This window comes from Scomber scombrus, chromosome 16, assembly GCF_963691925.1.
Source record: "Scomber scombrus chromosome 16, fScoSco1.1, whole genome shotgun sequence".
Classification (NCBI taxonomy): Eukaryota; Metazoa; Chordata; class Actinopteri; order Scombriformes; family Scombridae; genus Scomber; species Scomber scombrus.
Genome location: NC_084985.1, coordinates 18,954,840 through 18,980,722, shown reverse-complemented (window position 1 = coordinate 18,980,722; position 25,883 = coordinate 18,954,840). Strand labels below are relative to the sequence as shown.

Sequence of the window (25,883 nt, the reverse complement as noted above, 5' to 3'; positions counted from 1 at the left end):
TGGTGAGGTTCTGGCCTGTGTGATAATCACAATAATAATGAGTGGGTCGGGAACCTTTTTTGCTGAGAGCCATTTTCATCAAATATTGTTTAAAAAACATGCATTCACCATGCCCATGCCTGGCAGAGTTCTCCCATCTAGGAGCCTTGCCCCAAAAGGGCTCTCTTTAAAAACTCCCCCGTCGCTTTCTCGCCCGTAGGCTCCCACATCGAACATCGTGAACCTGTACCTCGCGTCACAGACTGCCATTAGCACAATCGAGTGGTGACCTTTATAATTGAAAAAATCACTCCCGGCTCTCGCAGGGGCTCAGATACATATATGTTTGCCGTTGATCCCAAGACACGGGGAAGTTCCGTAGCCTCCAAAAATCATCTGCAAATACACCCAACTGTGCCGCCGATGGGAACGGGACAAACTCGGGCTGGAGAGCCTCCCAGATGGCCTCGCAAACTTCAGGGATGATATTTGATACGGTGCACCCAGCCAGTCTGTAGCTTGCCAGGTCAGTGTTCACACTGACCTGGGAAGCCCCAGTTGCCAGGTATCTGAGAGTGACAGCCAGCCTCTCCTCCACCGAAATCGGGGCCTGATGTGTCCTCTGATGGATGATCTTCACAGAAATTCTTCTGGCCAGGTCGTCAAATTTGGGGGCCGACATCCTAAAATACTGGTGGTGCTTCTCGGGGTCCATTGAGCGCATTTCGTGCACCAGCGTGCCAAATTCCCCTTGACGCACTCGATGCACATGAAGCATGCACCATCTCCTCCTCTTTCTTTGTTTTTTTCTTTTTTGAACTAAATATAATAAACAAAGAAGCTCTTCTTCTTCGGTGCGTTTTGCCATTTTCTTTCCGCGCACAGGAGCGCTAAGCAGAAAAGTATATTTGGAACGAGACGCACCTGCATCTGAGCGCACACGTCTGCGTTCGCGGATGCGCAAAGAATAACGGCCACTTTAGGTTAAGTGTACTCATTAAGCAGGGGTGGAGAAGCGTGGGGGTTCTAGTGATGGGACATGAGCACTGCAATTCCTCGCCTTTACCAAACCCTGGTTTGGTAACAAATCAGTATCTTCAAATTCAAATGATTAAAAAGTTTATCATTAATTTATAAGTTCAAGCTGGACCTGTATTATATTGCCCTTAAACAAAGGAGTTCTTACTGAGTCCATGGACTAGTAAAACTGAAACACTCTCTTTTAGTAAGGATCCAAGGAGTACTATATATATATATATATATGTACTATATGTATATGTCTTTAATTGGGAAATGACATAAGTTGTCCAGGAGGTTATGTTTCAGCAGCTGTCAGTTTCTCTCCAGTAACAACAGAGAATAAGAAGTTCCTCTTCATCTGAAGTCTTCCTCAAAGCTAACATGAGAATATCAGATAAAAAGGTGATTATAGGCTAGTGAGTGCAAATTTTGCAACTAGTTCCCACAGGCTAACTACCACGAGTTACAACAATCTGAGCCCCTTTTAAGCTATATAATAAAGAGAACTGTGCTCTAGATTTAATACACAATACAAACTATAGCTCACTGTAACTTATGTTAATTGCAAAACACACATTACTCACTAAAATAAGGAGTGAAATTATGAAATCTAAACAACATATTCCTTAGACATTTGGTTTAAAACAGCATGAACCATGTGAGTTTACTTTCTGGACATAGAGATAACCTAGCATGGTGGCTAATTAGCGATTAGCTTTACTGACGATTAGTATATTATTAAAAATGAATCTGGTTAAAACTTTGCCATAAGACAGGCAACACATTAGCATAAGACAGACTGTTATATATTTTAAACATGAATGCTCTTCTTTGTCCATGACAATCGAAAAAACACAACTAGTGACAAACTAGCTTACATTTAGGATAGCCTATTTAGTTTTATGTTCAGTGACTAATGTTAGCTTAGATGATACATCACAACAAGACAAAGTTAAAACCAGTCTTTCTATACCTCTGATCTGTTATTCCCTGAACTGAACAACAGCCAGTTGTAAGTGATAGAAGCACTGACCTGGTGGGTCAGTGGGTCTTCATCAGTGTTGGGTTACTGTAATCACATTACATTTACCTGTAATGCAGTAATTTAACACGTTAGTCAGTAATCACATTAACAGTTACTAAACAAACAAATATGGTATTACTTGCGTTACATTAGTTCTTCAAATATTTATGTATAGATTGGACGGATGAAAAAATAATCAAAGGTGCTTTTCATGCACGCTTGCAGCACAACTACCTGACCTCTCATGCTAACAAAAAGCTAATTCCGGACCCACATCAGTCTTACGCACCCACATTAGGGCCTATGTGTTTTTGACAGAGCTTTTCTCGTAATTTCGTTCTCCTTGCATTTTGGACGCTATAGTGAATGACAATAAAATATTATCCTAAATCTTGAATCTTGACGCTGAAGCGGAGTGTATGGAGACCCCAACCAAGCAACCAAAACTTGTTCGTTGTTCGTTAATCTCCGTCTTTCAGAAACATACTCAGCAAAGTACCGATAATAGTGAACGGACTGCCGTCATCAGACAGGAAAACTTTGGTGATCTATCTGGAGCTGTGGTATATCAGGTGGTATTTATCTGTTGACATTTTTACACGACATCACTGGCGTTGCTAAGGAGTAACGCAAAAGTAATGTAGTGTAATTACTTTCCACAGAGAGTAATTTAGTGACGTAACACATTACTAAGTAACGAGTAATGTGTAATACATTACATTTTTTGAGTAACGACCCAAACACTGGTCATGTATGGGGAACTTCATTTGATTTTATCAATGACCACCTCAGGAAAAAGTGTGGGGGATGAAATCGTGTTACAGTGAAAGTAAATCAGTAACTCCAACTGATTACAGTTACATTCATTCTGTAATTAAATGATGTAACGTTGTTTCATATAACTAGTTACTCCCCAAAACTGAAGGATATTGATAAACGGTGGAGAAAATAAAACTGTTGGGTTGTCACTGAAAACCTGTGTAGGGCTGCTTTTTCACACAAAGAATTGTTGAGAAGAATTTGATCAATAAAGAATTGGACCAATAAGCAGAATCGATAAAAGTATTGGTATCAAATCTTATAAATTCCCATCCCCAGCTTACACCCAAACACAGTTTCATTAACACAGGTGATTGTCAGGATCAAAGTTTCATGCATCACTGCAACACAGTCTTTCAGTTTTGATAATAACCACTCAAAAGTGACAGTGGTCAGGCCAGTAAAGAAAAGGAACTGTGAAGCTTTGTTTCTGATTGAGCTGCTGCCAAGTGCCTCCTTCAGCTGTTAATTTTCCTCTTTGAGTGTGTTACATTTTCTGCAAACAACGTTTGTGAATTGTCAGGTATCATTTGATTATAAAAATAGTAACGTTAGATTAGTTTTTGGGACGATTTCAAGACAGGTTTGATCATTGGTGTGGCTCTGTCATGAAACTCTTGCCCAGAACAACAAACTGGACAGAGCTTTAGAGTCCCATATAAGGTTTGAAAATGGTTTGCAGCACATAGTTCAAACACAGAAGCACATTACCAGCAGGTTATTCTGTAGTTACTTCCTTTTAACACTTCTTACGAAAATGTATCATCATATGTACATTTTGAGTTGATTTTGATCTCAGATTTAAAAGCTAAAAGCTACTCATCTGTCAAACCATTGGCAAGCCAAAGGGCCTACAGATGAAAATTAGCTATAAAATAACATTGGTACAATGCCTCAAATGGTAAAATGTATGTTTAACACTATACACGCTCTGAATAAATACATTTAAAAATAAATTTAAAAAAATTAAAATGCTTTTCTGCTGATTATCAACATTCCTTTCAAGTGCCTATGACATCATCATCACCAATGTTCCTCTCTGACATCACACCTCCTATGTCATAATGTATATCACCTGAAAACCTTCTTATAGAACAGAATACAGATCCTGTCAGATTAACACTGAACTTGTTGAGAGAAACTACTCGCAGTTTTGTTACGACTTGTTTACGATTTAGTCCCAGTTATCTTTCTGATACTCATGGCTAACCGCAACACATCAAACACCTTCCTGCAACAGCAGAACAGCTTCAATTATCACAATGTAAGTAACCAACTGTCAGTCATTTTTAGATTAATGTGTATAGTAATGTTATGTATCAGAATAAAATAACATATTAGTATATTAGGGAAACTTTATACCATACTGTACTTATACGGTTTTTATTCAACTTTTTTGCATTATGTGACAAACATATATTTGTTATATTAGTTTTAAACATGTAGTTTTCAGAGATAAGTGTACCAAGTGACATAGTGTAGTTTAGTATAATGCAATGCTGTATGCAAAGATATATATTTAAAGTATACCAAATTTATTGGAGTGTAGTACCCATTGATTAATATAATATAATATAATGGCCCTGTCATTATAATACAATTACATTTTGTAACTATTCCCAATTGACTCAATGTATATTCTTTTCACAGGCACTTGAGACCCACAGGAGAGAGCATGGCCTCAACACTCACTCTGGGGTCCAGGAAGCTGAAAGGGTTCACAGGGCTTCACTGATGGAAAGTGCAGAGAAACTGTGCACTTCCCTGGAAACCCGCTACAATGCAGTTCTGGAGAGAATGGGACTCTCCAAGCAGAAGACCCTCCCCTCACCTCAGGCCCCAGCTTCACCCAGAAGGAACCCTGGATCCTCTCTGCGAGGAAGGAGGATAAGGAACGTTTTGGAGCCACCCTCAAATTTGGATGAACTGTGGAATGATGAGGACCCTTTCTTTGAGGAGAAGTTGCATCTGGGCAGCGAAGCAGCAGTGATTGCCTGTAAACTGGCAAAGCTAGAAGCCAGGAACCTAAGCCCAGTCACTTCCATCTGCTCTGTGGACAGCCTCAGCTCTGTGGACACACACACTCCCAGTGAACTGAGGTGTTTATCACAGATAGAGACCCCCATCCCTTCACCCTTCACCCCTACTCCCCCTCCCACAGCAGCTCCATTAAGCAGGAGAGCATCTCGTCTCCCGGTGATGTCTGCAAACCTCAGTGGAGCATGTAAGTTCATACCGTTGAGTGATAACAACTGTCTTTATGAGAACTTGATTAGAAATAGGTAAAGTTGTAATTATAGCAAAGAGGTTAAAATTTCAATCATAATAACTATTTTCTTTTTAAATCTCAACAGTCAAGGAGATAGCTGATGGATGCAAGTTGCAGACGTATAGGGGTAAGGTTAACGAGTTAGTGCAACAATGCCAGCTCATCAACCTCCCTGTACCTCGTACCACAGCAGCCTCTAGAAAGACAGCAGCTCCAAAAGAGACAGTAGTCCCCAAGAGGACAGCAGCTCCTAAGAGGACAGCAGCTCCCAATGAGACAGCAGCAGCAAGGACCCCTGCTGTTCCATCACCTCCGACAAAAGCCGTTCCTACCAAGAGGAGAGAACCTCGTCGTGGGACAAACCTTCGCCTCCAAAAGCCTCACAGAGGAGCCTGTCAGGAAGAGCTCCAGCCTCTGGACAAGCCTACAGAGAGCCTGTCCCTCTGCTTCAAGCAGCTTGAATCAGATGACTGGTAAGATACTGACACTACATAAGTGTAGAGAAACATTTTAAACAGTATATCCAGTGGTATGTTTCTGAAGCATTGACTAACACTGTTCAAACATGTCATTTAAACAGGGTGAAGAAAATGGAGGGATTAAAATCCATTCAAGCTCTGGCAAGACACCATCCGCAAGTTCTGCAGACTAAACTGCATGACGTCTGCCAGGCCCTCACAGAAGAGGTATTGTAGATATGTTACTGTTTGTCTTTGTGTTGTATGCAGTTCTCATTTCCCTACAAGCTCATCTACTTATACAGTACACACAAGTACTGACTGATGTTCTTTCTTACTATTTAGGTGAACAATCTGCGCTCAAATGTGGCCTGTGCAGCAATGGACACCATCCGTGACCTCCATCTTCACCTGGGGAAGGAAATGGACTCAATGGTAGAGACGACAGGCCGAGTCCTGCTCCTGAAGTTGGCACAAACAACAGCTACCTTCATTCACAAGCAGGCCAACCTTGCCTTGGATGCGCTTGTGGAAGGCTGCAGTCCTAGTAGAGTCATTACGGCTCTCCTCAACACAGGTCTGAGGTAAGAAGACATAAACTAATCAGAATTTAGTAGCAAGTGCAGTAAAAGCAACATTTAAAGTAAATGAAATTCATAGTTGCTGGCTTTTTCTCACATTCCCCTTTCTTTTTTCTTCCTCAGACACCTTTGTGCTGCAGTGAGGGGGAGCACAGCCCAGCACCTCCGCCAGCTGGCGGACATTGTTGGAGAGGATCGCATCTTGTCAGCAGGAAAGACCTTTGCAGAGCGTTACCTTTTTGCGGTCTGTAAAATGGCTGTTGATGCTGCCCCAGAAGTCAGGTGAGTGACTCAATTTTGCATGATATAGTGTTTGTAGCTCTTGTGAAAAATGTATTTCAGTCACAATAAGTCTTATATATTTCAGTTCAGTGTGCTTTTACTTTCAAGTGCTAATTGAAAAATGTATGTCTGTACAGGCACTATGGCCATATGATGCTCCAGGGACTGGTTCAAAAGAGGGAGTTCATGGGTCTGTGGAAAAGGGTCATCCCAGTGAAAGACAGACCCCCGCTGGAGAAGATCCTGAAGAAGATGCAGCGTTAGGGGGCATTAGGCTGGCACGGCGGTGCAACGGTTATCGCTGTTACCTCACAGGAAGAAGGCTTTGATAAGAACTATTACTATACTTAGGTTAGGCCAAATAAAATAAAATAAATAAAAAATGTTTCTGTTTGTCATCGTTCAATTATTTTGTAAGGTAATTTCAGTGCTTTTAATTGTCTTGACTGGTATTCAACATACTTTTTGGTGATCATTACTTACCTTTTGGAGAGATTTCCCTTTTGTAGCAGTGACATAAACTAGCAAATAACTCAAACAGTGGCTTATCCGTCATACAAAAACAGTGTGACGCAACATGACTTGTCCATTCATTGTACAGTTTAATATCTTCTATGAATGTGGTTTATTATTGCCGTTTACCTCAGTGATAAACTCTATCCACAGTCTTATGACAGTCATGACATGATTAAAACAAGGCAGCATACTCAAAGGCTGAAGTCCCTCTTTTATAATAAGAACATCTGATCATAATCCTGGAGTCATGATGTTAACTGGATAGATAAAAGCTTGAGCAACTTTTGACATTTTGAAAAAGTTCACTTCCAGTCCTGATCCTGTTCTCTCCAGTAGTCCGGAATCCATACTGACATCATCCAAAAGGGGTTTTAAAGTCTCTAAATAAAAAGTGTTTTGCATAACTGCTACAGCAGTTGATTGAATGCACCACTACAATAAAAGGCACTTTGGTAAATGCTGAGACGCAATAGAACATAACGATAGAATTTTTTAGTCTACACCAACACCATGTACATAATAGCGATTGATAATGACAAGACAAACATGTACCCTTAATGATAACCATTATAAACAGAAACAAAACCAACAGAAGTACTACAGGCTCTGCTTGGTCATGAAAGAGGAAGCAGAAGTCCATATTTGTTGGGTGACCGTGACATGGAGTGATTCATATTAACCAGGTCACAACACTTTAGAGCTGGTCTCAGGTCAGTTTTAAACTTCCCTCTCCATGATAAGTTGCAGTGGAGAAGTCTGGTTAAATCTAGAGGTCACCACAACACAGGGAAGTCCATTTTGCTGAAGCCAGGGTCTCTGCGCTGCTCCCAGTACGCATTGTTGCTCACCCACGTGTCATCTTTAGACTTCCTGCCAGCAAAACACAAAACTGTTTTAATGACCAAAGTTTGATGTTACATCACTCAGTAACAGATTATAATATAGTGTTTCCCACTTGTGTGTTTATGTTTTTCAGAACATTTATTGATAAGTTCATGTCAGAAAAGTTATTTGCTTAGCATAAAATTACTCCTGATGTTTTGTTTTTATTTAGATTAAAAGGTCCCATTGATAACATATAGGATTGTAAGAGAGCTGTATTTTGTATTTCTTAGGTGGAACTAAATCATTTTTTGTTTTATGTGTTTTTAATGTTGTTGAAATGTTGCTGAATGTTTGCTAGAAACACTATTGCTGGTATCTAGGCCAGGGTTCGCTAAAGAGATCTTGTAATATCAATGGTACTCGCCTGGTTATATAAAGATTGAATTAAAAAACGGCACTACTTCTGAGATAATTGTGAAGTAACACAAAGACACATGCACACAGATAAGTAAACAGAAGCATACTTGAAAAAACGTGGCTGATGTGTCAAATTGTTGTCCTGTAGCACTTTCCTCCTCTCCCTCTGGAGCTGCTCTATCCTCTGTTTCTGCTCCTCTGCTCCTTCTGTGTTCCCCTCCTCCAGCAGCCTGGACAAAGAAGACAGAGTGAGTGAGTCAGGACAGCAGGGGGACAGCAGAAATGTGTTCCTACTAGAACACCGTCCACCATTCATCCCATCTTTTCCACCTCACAAACAGGAAAACTTTGGCTTATGGGTAGTAGTAACAGTAGTAGTGGGATTTATGTATTTTTTATGTCAAGCCTTGACCATTGTGTAGAAGAATATGTAAAACATACTGTTGTAAATGCAATTTAAAAAGAGATATTACAGGATTTTGGTATAGAATCTGCAGATTGCATTTACATAAAAGGTTGTCAAATTTCTTTGACATTTATTCCACTAAAATATTGTATTTATGCTATTTATACTTCTTTACACTAATTAAAGTATGTTGCCATTAAATAATCTTTTATATCACTGTTACTCATCCAAACCGAATTGTTTATTGTATCTTACTCATATGAATTCTGTCTGAGTGGACGTTGATATTGATGACTTCATTCCTGTGGCTCTTAACTGTGGGGCCTGTTGCTATGGTTACACTCATATTTTAGACATTTACTGCTTCAATCTACATGGGCTTGATTAGACTTTGTCAACAAAATCATGCTCTTCCACAAGCAATTAGTCAGTCTAACTAGTCAGCCTTTATCTCATTTAAACTACTGTCACTTAAAGGTGTCATCAGTTGCGTTAGAATATATGACAAAAATTAATAAAAACAATAAAGTATAAAGTTTCTAAAATGGGCAGTCATCATTCAACATAACAGGCAGATAAACAGTTTCCCAACCTCTGGTCCGGCCGGAAGCGTGTGTCTGTGGGGGGCAGCAGAGGTCTTAAAGTGGAATCTAGCTCATTCATCTCCACTGCAAACTGGGTGAAGCCATAGTACTGCTCTTGGTCCACTGGCATGGGGTCTAAAAACACACAAACACACATTAAGCTCTGTTTTGTTGTTTGACTGAAGTGCCCTGATGTAAAAACTTTCCAAGTAAAATTTCCAGGGATCAATGACTCACTTGCTCTCCAGATGCACGTGGCAGATGGCGGGTCCCCTTGAAAAATGGACTCGTGCCATTTTCCAAAAATTGAGTGTACCACTTTTCCATTTGAATCTGTAACCACGCCCTCTATCTCGTTCACTGTAGAGCTCCAAGACTTTGCCTGAAAAGAAAGAGGGCAATCACTTGTACATGTAAGAAGGAGGAAATATTATTATACAAAATGGGAGTTGACATCAAAAGTATCAAGTAATAAATACTGTGTGAGTTATGTAACTGTTTAAGAGGATTTGATTCATGCTGCCTGGTTTTCCATGTTTGTTTTAATTATTTGAAATTCAGTACTCGTTTTTGTCCAGCAGATGCTGCCGTTTGCCTTGAAAGCTTATCACACCGTGTTGCATCATACAGAGTGTGAGCATGTCTGTCTGAACCGGCAACACTGCACTAAATGAAACAGCAATTTGTTTGTTTTTTTGACAAAGGAACAAACCCATAATAAGTGTCTTATAAGAAGATGACAAAACTAAAATCAGATGCTAAACACCAGCCAAACATAATGATTATAAGAGACTGACAGAGGTTCATGTGAATGTGACAGCAGCTAATACACTAACAGGTAAGAAACAACAGTAGGTACAATGTCTACACAGGAAATCCACTGAAGGAGCAAGTCACATGCTGCAATGACTTAAGAATTTTTCCACATTGTTAAACTAAGAAAAACTAATTTTACCCAACTTATTCCCTCTGAAAATCATTTGTGGCATTCTTTTATCAACACACAACAGATAGTTATTAAATATCAGTGTTTTCTTAACAAACCTTCACAAATGTCACTTTACACTGGCAGTCATTGCTGTTGATATTTTTGATGGCCATCTCTCCGTAGTGTTCGATCCAGCGTGTACCGCTCAGGATGTTATGAATGCAGGATGTCACTTTGTTCCATTCGTAGTGGTCCCCAAACCTGGAAAATGTACACATGCTTATGTTAAACATACTAACACAGTATACAAGTAAAACAACTCATTCACATGCAAACACACATCACCATACAGGAAGCACATAAGCAAAGGACCTACGCAGGTAGTGTGACATGGGTGGTTCCCATGGGAACTATTTCCATGGATTTGCCCCAGAATTTATTTTTCCATCGAACATCTAAAAGAGGATCACAAAATAACAGATCAGTGCTAATGAACATGAAAATTACCATTTCATCTTAATTAAAATCTCCAAGGTTCGTCCTCTTTAGCAAACAATAATGTCTTTTTATAAACCAGCTTCTTTATTCATGTGCACAGAGGGAAATGCAAACAAGGTCATAGCCTGCAGTTTCTTTTACCACCAACGGCTGATCAGTGTCCAAAATTAACAAATTAGGTCAGATTAGTAGCATTTTCACAGTAATTAGTTACTGTACATTTATGCATATCAAGCACTAACTTACACTATGGAAAGTTACAGCATGATCACCAATGCCATATTAGATATTGGCTAAACTTCCACAACACCTATTTTAACCTTAAATATAGCCAACAGCATGTAACAAATGATCAGGAAGAAAGCTGTAGTGGCAGTGGTGCAATCTACTTGTAAATGCAGTCAGACAGAGGGAATATGCCTTGTTTCTTCCAAACATGCACTCTCCTACTCACCTTGCCAAAAGGTGAAGTTCCTTGAATCAGAGTGACATGCTGACACAGGTGGGTGATGACTCACCTGAGAAATAAAAGATAAGATGAAGTTCATGAAAAGCTTTGCCACAGTCCTGTTCATTTGTCATAAACTTTTCAAAAACAAAAAGGTAAACAATTACCACATTTATTTTGAGGGATCAGTACAATTACTGTGAATAAGACCATGGAAGAGAAAAGTGGAACAGTTGGCCAGTGCACATATTCACTGCTCTGGGTTGTTTGCTAGTGGGTTTGATTTTGTAAGATGTCTGGTGAATTGCTTTAAAGCATTGAAACAGAAGAGGGCGCTATTCCTCCAGTGCACACAGTCTTGATTGATTCAGACATGAGACAACGGTCAATGGTGTCACAATTGAGAGTTACATATCAGTGTTTGGAAATACTAAATGTAGCACCTTTAACTTAATTACATAAAGATGTATATGCAACACCTTGGATCAAAAATCACTTTTCAAAATGTTTGTTTTTTGTATTAAACATTACTGTATAGCGCAGTAAACTGAGCAGCAGCCACTCGGCAAATGCAGTGTGTTGTAAACTGTGTGACTTCTACCTGTTCAGCTATAAACCTGAAGCCCTTATCAGGTCTGTCACACTCATACGTCTCCCCCAAGACCGGGTTAAAGGGTTTGCTTCCTGCTCGATGGTAGGAGGAGGCATATGCAGTTATTGCAAACGTAGCAACATACACCTGTGTAAAAAAAATCAGAGAGGATGGATGAATATAAGCCCTGTGTTACCAGACAAGAATTGTCGGATTTGAGTTGAAACATGGGTACTCAAGGCATTGACATGTGTGTCTGTAAACACTTTGTTTTCATGTGAATATGGGACTGTAAACATAGGATTGTGAAGGTATTATTGTGCCTTTGAATGTGTGAGGCCACAATGCAATTCAGACTCTGTGTTTACATGAACCAAGGTCTAAACTGTGCATTCAAGTAAGAACAATTATTTCAACACATTAATACTGTATATACTATGTAGTATATTCTTCGGTATGTAGAGGTGAGGCATCCCAATTTAGGACATGACACAATTTTTCTATTTTCCTGTAAAATGGTCCATCCTACATGGGAATACATACCACACAATTATACACTATAATAGACATTAATAGACTTTCCGCAATTGACATACAAATCATTGCTGCAAACCAGATATTATAAATAATATGGGAAAAACGTGTTATACACAGACAACAAAACACTGCAAGTGTGCGTAAAATAGTCCAGGAAATCAGTCTTCCAAACAGGCCCAGGGAGAAATAAACAAGACAATTGAGAGTTTCTTGCTTGCAAAAAATAAAACATTTATTAACGCCTCTGATAAAAGTGCACACAGAGCAACAGAACATCAGAGTAGCCTTCAAAGAGCTGCCTGAGGAAAAGCGCTGAACTCAAAACACGCTGGCTACTCATCCTCATGCTTTGCTACGGCTTCTCTGATGTTCATCTTCTGCTGTGTCTGCTTTTGATATCAAGCACTTCAGAAGACTTCATAAATATTTTTGCTTTTCGCACGCTAGAACCTCCTAAATGTCTTGTGTTAATATAAGAGAATGATTTAGGGTTAAATGAGGACAGTTTTTGTAGGCATATAAACAACTGTGTGTACATGACACTATCTGAAGTGCTTTGGTAAGCTCTATATTTAGTTCAGGTATGTTCTGGATAATACAATGTTATAATGAAGTTATTTCCTCTCACCATGCGCTGGTAAGGGTCCTGGGTCTGGTTGGCGGTGTCCAGCAGTTCGCTGTACTCCAGCTCCTCACACAGCCTCTGCAGGGTGTTGAGTGGCTCGTTGAGCTGTACCGGCATGGCCACCTTGGACAGGTCCTTACCGATGTTGTTTCTCAAGATGTTCCACAGGCTCACGCTGCTGGTGGGACTGGTAGAGGGTAGCGTGGAACGTCGACGAATCAGGGGCACCACGCTGCTCACTGAGGAGGAGAAATATGGACAGTGATGAGACAGAAGCAGAGAAAAATATGTTAAACATCTAGTCAAGTGAGACAAAATGGTTTCTTGAATGTACTGCTGGTCTAAAATCAGATGTCTACAGTAAAAAATGTTTGGAATGATGGAAATGAGAATATGATGTATGATTCGAATGGCTTCAGAAGTGGCATTTAAAACCCCAAATTAAACTTCTTTCACACAACTTAAAATAGTTATGAAGCAATTCATTTTCATACATTTCACTGACACCTTGTAGTGTTCCATCATGAACTAAATATTGTTTTTTGTTTGTTTGTTTTTTTTTTAACTTATTTTTTCATGACAAGTAAGGATATTCAGGCAGAAACACTGACAATATTCAAATTCAAATATATAGAACAAATTTACAAACACTAACTATTTATTATCATAATACAGAAAAACTGGTCATATATGTACAATATAAGACTTTGAAAAGGGTAAAATTGTGAAATAAATAATACTAAAGTGCTCAAACAACAAGTATCTTAAAATTTAGTTGAATTAGTCTTTTACCCGATGGGCTGGACAAGTTTAACTTACTAATAAAGAAAAAAAACATTTCTATGTGAAACTGAACCATCTTATTAATATACAGATTTTCCATCCTTGGTCTCCATATAGAAAACAGGTTTATATAAACACCATCAGCAAACACCATCTGCAGCAGTGAGTTAATGATGTCTGTTCACAGATGCTTGGTCACATACTGTATAATGAAACATGGTACTGAGTTTGTAAACACGTCTGGAAGTTAGAGGTCATGTTCAACACATTCTCTAAGCAAATGATTAATTTCTCTGACTCTAAATATAATAATTTGATGCTGATACTCTCTGAAAAACACATTTAGAGGCTTAGTCACAGACAGACAGATAAGCCCTGCTTCTCTTTGACAGAATAAGGTCTTTCTGCACTGTCTCCATCTGTCTCTGTGCTGAATGAGTTGATATGTCTGTCAACGTGTTACTGTATTATGTACCCGAGTTGTGCCTCTCACTGCCTCCCTCGTTGCTATAGGTGTCCATGGAGACGCTGTCACTGACATCGCTGATGTACGAGTCATCGTCGGACACCTGGAGATAGACAGTCAGTGGTGAAAGGTCAGTGAGCAACCAGAAAGCACAGAATAAAAGGACATACAAACCAAAAAAGTCTCTGCATCTTCAGGATAGAATTTTTTTTTAAATGCACCCAGTGTTCAGTTAATTTGTTGTGACAAGAAGCAACTATTTGTTCTGTTAAAAATGGAAGTGTGAGGCTAAACCCAATTTTAGGACTAATGAGTAATAATAAAAAAGATAACATGGTATTGAAACAAATAGTCTATTATATTATTAGTTGATCAACAGAAATATGATCAAACAATTTTTATAATTTGTTAATCATTTAAATCATGTATCAATATGTGAAACATTTGCTCATGTCAGTTTCTGAAATGTGTAGATTTGCTGTTTTACTCTGTTTTAAAATTGAATATCTTTGAGTTTTGTTTTATTCAAAGAAATCACCTTATGCTCTGGGAAAATATGGACGGTATATCTTCATTTCAATCATATTTTATATCCTTAATGATTCATAGATTATAGATATAGATCAGATCATAGAGTATTGGATCACTGCAATTGTTTTTAAACCCAGAAGAACGATGTAGTAAATAATGTCAGACCTCAGAGGAGGAGGAGGAGAGGAGGTACTCCTGAGCGTCAAAGAATTCTGATATCGACTCCGGGATGGATGCTTTGCTCTCATTGGACGCCTGGTGGACCAACGAGTGAGAGCCACCTGGACATTCCTGATAAGATGATAAGAAACCAGTTGAAAGAAATTAGACATGTACAGTGGTTTATGTTTGTGGTGTAACCATGCAGAACCAATGCATTGTGACTCACTGAAGCATAGGCGGTCTTCAAGCCAATGACCTGCGCTGGCTGGGGAGCCTGCATGTCCATGGTGTGCCTCAGCCTGTCTTTTTCTGCTGACAGGGAACTAAAGGCTGATTTCAATGTGGTGTGGACTGAAGATAGGAACATTTTCCATACACAGAAAAAAACAGAGAGAGACACATAAGTTACAGAGTTGTCATGGAAACTATCGCACCATATAGAAGCAAACACATACAAAAAAAAAGCATCTTTTTCTTTCTATGGCAAAAGAATCTTCTTGGCAGACTTGGGCAGACACTCACTGTTGATAGCCAGCCTGCAGAAGTCCTCCTGTAGACGAGACACGTCTGTAGGCGAGTCTGGGGATTCAGGGCAGACCTCTTGGGTGTTGGGCTCAGTAGTGGAGAGATTGGGGTTGGAGGCGTGCAGGCGAGGGGACTTGGAGGAGATACAGCTTGGGACCTGGGGCACAAATAGGAATGAAGGTGAAGAGCTATATACAATTTTTTTAAGCTTTGATTCCTCTGGTGAATGAATTAGTATTTAATATCAGCAAGTAAATAACAAGCTGTACATTTACTTGTAGTGTGGCTTTAGTTTCTTTGCCGTTATTCTTGGATCGCCATCTCCTTGGCCTCTTCTCCTTTTTCGGAATATCATAAGTAGACGCCTGTTTTAACAAAAGGAACAGAGACATTAACTTCTAGTGATGACCAGATTGGCTAAAAAGGTATTAAAAGAATCTTAAGGGTTAACTTAGCCTATGTGTGTGTGCTTACTTGTAGTGCACTGATGGCTGGGGCTGAGTATGTGCGGTGAAGGACCTCCATGCTCTTCAGCAGCAGGTTGAGTTCGAGTAGATACGATTCACATTCCTCCAAGTCTGAGTGAAAGCAATATTATCATTAGATGAAAGCCTGAGTGTGTGCAGGCACGGTGATTAAAGATAAGATGCAAGATACACTGCATACAGACAGGAAAAAACTGTTGATGAAGCAGAGTGGCTGGTAATGGATTGACAAACAAACAGAAACCAACCTTTGCAGCATTTGTTCATGTCCTCCGAGGAGTGGAGCCAGGAAGTGACCTTTGTCTGGTGGACTGACGCCTGCTTGGTGAGAGTAGTCCTCTGTTTGAGACAGATCAGAGACCATTTGGCTAACAACCTAGCATAACCTAAACCCTAAAGCAGCAAATTTAAAGTTGCAACCAAGACTTTAATGCTTTCCTACAAAGAGGACTGGGACAACTTACTTTTCTCAGTGAGTCATTGAGGGACGGGGAGGACGCGGCGTGGGGGTGGAAGAGGTGCCTTTCATGGGGATACATGGCAATCTCATTCTGCCGAAACAGTCTGTGATGACGCAGCTTTGACACCCACTCCTCAAACAGCTCTGGAGACTTCACCTGTGTAACATGAAGATCAAATCAGCTGCAGTAACATGGGGAAAGCTGCTATTAGAGTCTTTGCACGAACAGAAAGAGTAAAAGAAAGAGAAAGTGTGTAGGTGTTGAGACATTTGTACACTGTACACCTTTGGGAGAGAGAGAGAGATGACACTAAATCACACTGAATTCAAACAAAACTAATGTGAGCCTCAAGAGTTACCTTTAGGTGATATATGTTGTCTTCTGTGTCCAGGTCGATGCACATAGCTTTCTTTTTGACTGACATGACGGAGAGGCCGACATCAATGCAGCCGTGAAGTTTTCCCTTCTTCAGCTGTGAACAAAACACTTTGTTAGCACGCGTCTGCAGACAAGAATGACAGATGGTGCTCTAGAGGTGATACCTACATCTGTTCCTCGCTTTGCATACTTCAATATGCCTTTCTCCAATGCAAAGTATCTCTAAGTGGGAAGAAGACAAACTTGATCAGTACTTATTCACAGGAATGATTATGCCTTCACTTGTTCATGCTCCTGCCTGATAGCTATACAAATTGTGCATAACACCAGTAAAAAAAAAAAGCAAATACAATAAAATCACTTTCCGTTGACTTCACCATCAAAATTTAACAGCAGCAGCAGTAAAATGAGTGATTAACAGTATATATGATGACCATGTATAGACATAACCATAACTTACAGTTTTACAACACAAAAGAATACACTGACAAGGCACTTTGAAACTAATTGAAACCTTGTTGTCAGTTACAATACTGCCTATTAAAGAGGCAATTCAATCATGTTGCAAGGCTGAAGTTTCCAGGTATGCATGAGCGCTCCCAGAGGGAGTAGAAGGGGGAGGGAGATGAGTCAGGGTTACAGTAAAATCAGCTGGGAATGAAACGAATGGAAAGAAGGAAGAGGAGGAAATGTGGAAATAGCTTTGAGGTATTATAAGACAGCAGGTCGCGACTCTTGGACATTCGGGAAGGACTCAAAGTATTGCTGGTTTATTTATAGTAACAGCGGGAATAAAGTATTCTGACTATCTATTCTCATTTAATGACACATTCATGTAACATAATAACAATAAGATATAACATAAAGTAGTGATATAAGTAAATTGATTTTGGACATATTGATAGCACTCCTGACACCATGAGAACACACATTTCTAACCTCAAAATATAAGCAACCCCTGTAACACCTTGTATCAAAGCAATGAAGGAAAAATAGGTCTCTGGTTCAATAAAAGGCCACAGCAGTGTTCTATAATAAGAAGTGTTTCGATGCTGTTGTTGTCGGAGCCTTTAACAGAGCTGGAGATGCCTCACCTTATGCCATCCCTTCATGGGCCATTTCCTCCTCTTGAGCAAGAAGCCCTCCTGTCTGTCAGGCTCCTGCATGCTGGCAGGAACCCCCCTGAGCCCCTCCACAATCTCCCAGCTGTCCTGGAGGGAGACAAAGGAGCGAGACTGTATGAGTTCTTGAGAGAAATACATTTCTTTCCCTTAAGATAAGGAGGAGCAGCCCAATATGAACAGCACTAATAGCTTTAACATCACTGTCTAAGGGCATTGCAGTTCCGACTGAAATACTGGTTATTATAAAAAAGCATTTTCCTGTCTTTCAATGTTTAATTAGTGAGGTTTGTATTTCTAGGAACACTTGAAGGGTTGGTCACAGAGAACAGCCCGCATTAAAATAAACAACAAAGACCCAGAGACTTATGCACACACACAGCTCAAATATTAGACCTGTTTCATTGCCTTTGGGATGTCATGGTACATGGTGCATTGAAATTCAGAAAATGTGAGGTCAGCTGGGAAGAAAAACAATGCTAACAGTGGCTGCAAGCACTTTTTGTTCACACAGCAAAAGCAGAGACACAGATACACACACACACGCACACCTGGTTACTGTCATGCTTAGAGGAGCCGCTGCTGTCACTGTGAGTGGGTGACGGTGATGTCATCTTTTTGCGACTTGACTGCTGCTTTTTGCCGTCCGTCGTCTCGTTTCTGTGGAAACTGCAGCAACGGAGATCACAGCTGCACCGCCGGGAGCATCGCTCTGACCTTTGAAGGCCACGCCACAACAGTCAGCACTGCAGGGAAAGGTTAAAACAAAATGATGTCGACGCAGCACAAAGGTGTCACTGGTTTTAAAAGAGAACAGGATCAGCACACAGGGCCAGACAGATAAAAACAGAGAGGAATCACTTACTCACTGTGTGTCTGACTAACTACGAATATCCTAATTAAGGATATAAAATTCCCACAGTCCAAGTTAGCCTTGTTTTAAGGAAGTGAGACAAAAACACAACAGCCCTTATCAGGAGCTCTCATGCACACACGGTTCAGGGTTCAACTTGTGCCATGAGGAGTCATGTGTCTGCTATGAAAAATTGCAGCTACATATGCACAGACACTAAATGTTTTTATTCAATGTTAATAACCATGGGTGTACCACACAAGCTACATGATTAAATAACCATTTGTAAACAAGCATGTGAGCATGAAAATTGAAAAAAAAGAGTTCCTCTGGAATGCGACGAGGGACAAGAGAAGGCTATAATAAGAACAATAAGAGTAATTTCATAGCATAAGTTATGACTCCAGAGACTACTTCTACGTCAATAGCCACATCCAACTTGCACTGAATTCATGTGAAACTGACTTGTCTGAAAAGTGGTTAATTGACTGGACATAGTAAAAGATGTACAGTATGTTGTTTGGCTCAATAAAGGTTAAATATTGTCTAATTATAGGGTTAGACAAGAAATGGACCACAGTGGTAGTTTAGGCAGACATGGAGGTCGTTTTACATCATGTTTCATGTATCGTCCAGTATTGTACCACCAGGTGACCCATAAAACATAGAGGAGGCTCTTCATATTACAGGTGGTGATCTGGCCAAAAACATTATATCACAATCTTAAATACTGTGTAGACTATAGTCAGACTTGAAATAGCCTCTGAATGTCTCCATGTACACCATTAAAAACACAAGATTGCATTAAAGATACTACACAGGTTTCAAAATGGTGAATAAAACATGAGTTTAATTTAGAAGTTGTAAACAGAAGCCAAAAGATAACATAATCATAATTTAACAACTTGCAAGTATTCACAACTCCAACAGAAAACTGAATGTTGCTAGCTATAACACATGTTGCATTGTTTACATCACCCAAGGAAGAGCCGTGTGAAGTAATTTATCCAATCAGCATATCCATTTAGTTGTCTACATTACTCTATTGCTTTGTTCGTGACATGACATGAAGAATGGATCTGCTATTCATCAGAAAAGTTGATTGTGGATGCCGTCAAGATTAGTCAACATCTAAAATCATCAGAATGCCCACCACCTACTTCCCATGCAAAATGAATCATATTAGTCCATGTGCAAAAGATGTCAGCAGGCCTTATAGAACATGTCATTCTAGAGACTTTAAAAGGCTCCCCGGTAATATAAAATCCTGCTGTTGGTTTCAAGCAAACTAGTATTAAAAAGTAACTGAATGACTTTGTTTCAGTTTACGTATTTCTGCATGTATACGTGGAGCAAAGAACGTCACATTTTCACTGTGATGTAACATTCATTCCTTTCTTTGCCACAAATGACAGGCCCCAACCTGACCGTGTGAATGTGTATGTTAAACCTCAAGCTTTTAGCCACTCCCTTTGTGGGTCTTACACACTATCAAAGACTTAGTGTGTGGTAAACTGAGGTGTGTGTCTGTGTGTGTGTGTGTGTGTGTGTGTGTGTGTGTGTGTGTGTGTGTGTGTGTGTGTGTGTGTGTGTGTGTGTGTGCAATATGTGTGAGTCAGGCACATCCCTGTCTAGTGGGATAACACAGTGAGGACATGTTTGTGGGCTTTGTGAGCTTGCATGCATGCAAATTTCTGTTAACTTTTGGATTTTAAGCACGCTGCTAACTACATCCTCTGCAAACGGTCTGGTGGTTTGAGTGAATCTGTGTGTGTGTGTGTGTGTGTGTGTGTGTGTGTGTGTGTGTGTGTGTGTGTGTGTGTGTGTGTGTGTGTGTGTGTGTGTGTGTGTGTATTCTGTAGTTCCCCAAGGCCTCACTTACAGTCAGTACCATGCCCAGGACATGAGTCATCAACAGGAAAGAATGTGCTCCGTGCTTCGATACCCCCGACACACCATAACACACAGCTAGCTACAGTCAACACACGGCTAAAAGCAGACTGAAACACATGGACGGCCCACTTTTTTGCGGCTCTGGAGCACAGTCAAAAAAGGACAGACGACACACTTGAGTAGGCTTCAAATGATAAACTTGGGGAGATGGAATTAGCTCATCAAGCTGCTGTGTTCGCACTTCTCAGGTTGTGACATGCCTGGGGTCCTCCTCTGCATCTGAAGCTTTATGAATACAAATCAGTTCAGGAGTTCATTACATAAAAGGTCTGCATAGTTGTATCTGTGTAAATACGTCTGTAAACAGTCTAGAGTATAAACAACTGTGGTGCGTCGTCCAATTATTAAACATACTGTGTTATCATGGAGTTCAGGGGCTACGTGGGAAAATACCATCTTCAGTCATTGGCTATATACACAATAAGTGGTGAGTAAGGGCAGCGGCACCTAGCACCAGTTTACATAACACACTCGGCCCTGCCTTTCAATCCTCTGCTTTTTTACGTTCATACGACTCAGCAGCAACGTTTGCACGAAAACACTTCCTTAGAGCAAAACCTCAAACTCTGCTATTGCATGTCTGCATAGATTTTGTTTGAAGTATCACTACCTCATGACACTTCCTCACTTTAATAGCTTGAAAGCGTGTGTGAAACCTGTGTATAGACTATCTGCCATAGATGCACTCTAAAATCTGTAAATGAAGCCGGGAGATGTGTGTCCCCGAACATCCCACTGAGTGCCCTACTTACCCCTACTGAGTGATTACTGTTGTATTGTACACCACTGAGACACTGTAAGACTAGAAGTGCTGGATTTTGCCTTCGGTCTTACGTAATTGGAGTCAATCATTAATAGCACAACAACTTGTAAATGATCTGTTAAACTGGAAAGGGGTGAATGAGGCCTGAATGAGGGCATAAAAAAGGTTTAAAGGTTATGGAAAAGTGAGTGCTTTGTGTGTGTGTGTGTGTGTGTGTGTGTGTGTGCGCGTATGTTTTCATGTGTCAGCATTCATGAAATCAGCTGATGAGAGTTTTTTTAAAAATGGAGAGAATGCAAATGGGACACTAATTTGTTTTGCCTGGCATGTATGACAGCGTCACGACAAAGTGACCTGACATCTGTGTTAGAGACCAAATGGAAACATTTTGCATAACATAAAGCTTCATCTGTCTTATCCATTTAATCATTATTAACAGAATCTGGTGCTGTATATATATATACACTACATTTGCGCCACCATTGTTAATGAAGGTAAATGTGTAAGCTCTTTCTGTCCCGTGTTTCCAGCATGCTTTCTCTTTCACTGCACTGAAAGAAAAAGTACCTACAAGTCCCTTAAAATGAAAACAGATACTGCATCTCCACCCAAGGTTACCACTTTAAACTATCTTCTGGGGAGAGCTCAGACCTGCACAGTTTTAAGAGGCAAAAACAGACATGCGAATGCCAAGACCGGGAAACAGACCTTTTCTTTTACTTGTCCAATTCACACCAACCAACAAAGCACTACGTCTTCTGAGTCCTGACGTGGCCACCACAGTCCCAGCTTTCCAACTGCACAAAATGTATGTATCTAGACAATAGCGCAGTTTGAATTGCTCAGGAATGCTGGTTTAATAAAAAAGGCACAACACAAGAACAACTCAAACAAAACTAATCCAACAAGTCATTATGTAATCTCTGCGTTCAGCATGGCTACAGGCAACACATACTGTTATTCATCAGTTTCCATGGATCTTAAGATGGTAAGTCTGAAGCCTGAGGAATTGTCAGGCTGGAGTTTCCAGTCCTGGTATGACAAACACACAGACGTTGACTTTGCAGCCAATCCATCTGCTTTCTGCCTATAGGCATTCTTGCAACAGCACGACTGCCATCAACCTGACAGTCCACATAGTTGTATACCCCCCCCCCCCTCCCCTCCCCTCCCGACACACATCCCCACACCCACCCACCCATTACAGGCTGAATGGGACTGCAAAAAGGTCCTCACAGATGGCCCATCTGAGACTTTACCTCTGATAAAGCGCCAGAATCTTCCGGTAAAGCTTCTTGACAGATTTATCCGTGCATGATCCAGCGATAATCAGACAGAGAGCCAGCATAAGTCCCTTTAAATAGACGGACATCTGACAACATTATCTGACTATTTCCTCCATCAACACCCACATTTTATAATAAAACTGATGTGAGGTGGCAAGGCAACATATGGTTTTGGGTTCGTTGGTGGCAGCAGCACTCAGCTCGTCTTATCTGACCTCTGACATCATGTCTGACTGAGTAGTGAAGCGGCTGATAGCAGGATATTTTTAACATTTTTCATCTGGAAGTAATACAGCGCCGGCATGCCTTCAAAGCACACAGAGAAAAACTAATGTGGGCATCAGCGAGGGATCAAAGAGGTAAAAAGCAGCCCCAGTACACTATTCAACCATCTTGATGTGCACTCAGAGAAAGACAGAAAGAGGACAGGCTTAAGAACCGGCATGCCCACAGATTCTTGACCACTGTATTTTTGAAAAGCTTCATCACAAAAGACGTCTTTCTGTCCCTTTCCTGTGGAGACAAGGGACACTTTGTGTTTCTGCTCAATCACTGGTTGCTATGGATACAAAAGAAGGCAAAGGCAAGAATATATTATGTTATAATATAAGTTTGTTTGTTCTTTATGGAAAATCTGAGGGCATAAAACATGGGGCTATTTATAGAACATGTGCTGTTACTAGCTGAAACATGATTTCACATGAGTCTTACTACCGACCAGTCGGCTTTGCTGGAAGTAGGGCACAACATCCTGTAACCTTATAAAACCATAGGAGATCACAAGCGGGTTATTCTCAAAGTGGCCACTTGGTGTATTAGTCAAGGCAGGAGTGCTCCGTATTTACCAGCTTTTAAGTGGGTGTTGTGTAAAGGAGAGAGTGACATGGAGATAACTCAGTGAGTCACCTCGGCCACGCTGGATGTTTACACCCTGAAATGGTGCGGTAGGAACAAACTAAACTGAACTGTGATAAGATGACTGGGAAACTCAATTGATTCCCTTTGGTGCTCCTTGGATTGCTATCATCACAGCGCAGGGTGAGCAGCCCTGAACAGCGCCACCTGGAGCCAGCAGTTCGGCTCAGTGTCTTGCTCAAGGGCATTTCAACAAGACAAATGCAGCACATGGGTTTAAGCCCAGGTTGTTGGCTGGTGTCACCTCGTCATTGCTAAGGCCTGCAACCAAGGTGACGTCCTGAAAAGCCTTTTGTCTAATTTTGTCCTAAATCAAATGGTGTTAAATGATGTATAAAAAAGCAAAAACAGCCTATCTTGATATTAGAGAATCTAAGACCAACACATTTAGGGCACGTGTTAAAAATGACAAGCAATTACTTATGAGCGATGATCAAAATTAATTATCTGTCACTCAACTAACTGACAGAAGACTGCCTGCCACAACAGACAAAGCGCTGTCACAGTCAATAGTTGGCATAAAGCCTTTTTGGTTAGTTTAGAACTTGAACAAATGTTTGTCTCTATTGACATTTCCTGCAATGTAAAAATCTATTCCGCAACATCATTACAGCTTTACGAGTCCAGCCTCACCCTCTGTTTAGGTTGGTGAAAGGGATTCAGCTTTGTTTACACTCACTAGAGTACTGGGCTGCCAATGTGTGCCCACAGGCTATCTGTGAATGGCACAGAGAGTGATGCCATCACCACTCATGCATACAATGCTCCTGTCTGGACTAAGAGGTCCTAAGGCCAAGTATTGGTTTACAGTATAATAAACACAAAGTCATTCAAGCACTAAAAGAAAGTGCTAAAAGGCTACTGATCACTTCATAAATAAACATGTAACAGCAACCAGCTATTGTTTAATGTTTATTGGTTAATCTGCCAATTAATCATGATTAATCAGTAATTGTTTGTCCTGCAGAATGTCATAAAATAGTGAACGCAAGTTTTAAAGTGAGTTCTTTAAATGTTTTGTTCTGTATCTTATTACCAAAGCATAAAGAAACAGCAAATATTCACATCTGAGAGGTTGCAACTACTGACTTTTTGGTATTTTCCTGAACAATTACATAACCAATAAAGGGATTACTAATGTTCTATTTTCTATCATTGATTAATTGACCGATTATTTTAGCTCTAATGATGTGTGTACCTTGCCTCTGTACTGTAGATGTGAAACATTGGTAGGCTATGTCTAAAATACACACACATAGTTATGGATGACTGCCTGCAGCTCTCAGAATACATTATCACTACAATCTCAACATTGAAGTCCTATAAACAACATTTTGTTTAATGCCGGGAGTGATGTCAGCACAGCAGCTGCGGATTGGTTGAATTGAACAGTGGTTAATGGGGACAAACTGCACGGGGTAAACCACAGGTGTCCCGTTTAAATCTAGAGCCATACTCAGTTCCTGTTGCCAGCAGCCAGCACAGCAACTCAAACTTGTCAGCGCAGAAAAAACGTCCAACATATGTAGTCATATAGCCGGCGCTTACACAGACATGATATACAAAAGGACACATACCACATTTAACTTGCATGTGGAGGCTTTAACACGCCAATTCAGGGGAAAATGCCACGAAGAAGCCCATAAATAATTCTATCGAAAGCGATATTTTACTTCACAGCAAAAACCCTCAGCTACAACACACGAGAGGAGTTTCAACTCAGCCGCTGAATTCAAACCGGGGCTTGGCTACAACAGCAACAACACAGACATTATTTTAACACCAGTTGTGAATATCAATGTAATTAAAATGCTTACGGTTCAGTGGCGAAAGCTACAGCATCATATCCTGACAGTAGATAGAGTACCTGGCGTCCAGCTCCTGCTCCTCGCTTCGCTGCCCGGTCGTCGTGGACGGGGAGGAGTTTGGTGTGGGCGGGAGTGACTGACGCTCGCATAAGCCAATCACAATCCAGGGTTGAAGAAAGGGGCGGATACGTTTTTTCGAACGGACCATTAGGTGACGTAGGCAAAAATGCTACCGATAGATAAAAACATCAAGGTGAGTTTAGCCTTCAAACAATGGAGGGCCAGGTGAGCTCCACTGACGTGAATACAAGTCATGTGAGTACACTTGTGCCTCTGTGCGTGAATATATCACTGTAGGTTTCGTTTTTTTTTAATCGTCACACTCATTTATGAGTTCAATGAGGTCATTGTTGAATCAGTTACTGTCTCAACTTTATATTCTGCCCTTAGTTCCACGCTGAATGTGCTGTTTGATTTAAATTGAAAACTACAGCCACTGGAAAAAGCATGGCCACATTTTTTATTAAAATCTCTGACCCCAAACATGTCATTGTATTGTCTGTGCAGTGTGTACTGATACACAGA

General features: G+C 40.4%; 1 protein-coding gene across 2 annotated transcripts; it reads right to left on the bottom strand.

Annotated features, from left to right (window-relative positions):
* Positions 1-7,021: 7,021 nt before the first annotated feature.
* On the bottom strand, positions 7,022-25,400 carry LOC133996371 (oxysterol-binding protein-related protein 3-like). Of its 2 annotated transcripts, none has more exons than XM_062435926.1 (22): positions 25,308-25,400; positions 18,272-18,466; positions 17,694-17,810; positions 16,768-16,821; positions 16,580-16,693; positions 16,225-16,377; positions 16,009-16,099; positions 15,750-15,853; positions 15,545-15,640; positions 15,273-15,432; positions 14,977-15,101; positions 14,754-14,879; positions 14,067-14,160; positions 12,812-13,047; positions 11,656-11,793; positions 11,061-11,124; positions 10,485-10,563; positions 10,225-10,369; positions 9,418-9,562; positions 9,189-9,315; positions 8,298-8,420; positions 7,022-7,818 (listed from the first exon to the last, which is right to left on the bottom strand). In XM_062435926.1, the coding sequence occupies exons 2-22, from the start codon at positions 18,332-18,334 to the stop codon at positions 7,722-7,724; spliced, it is 2,451 nt and encodes an 816-aa protein (XP_062291910.1). In that variant the 5' UTR covers positions 18,335-18,466; positions 25,308-25,400; the 3' UTR covers positions 7,022-7,721. The 2 variants fall into 2 exon arrangements, with proteins under 2 accessions (XP_062291910.1, XP_062291911.1); XM_062435927.1 differs by having other exon boundaries at positions 15,551-15,640.
* Between the last annotated feature and the right edge of the window lie 483 nt (positions 25,401-25,883).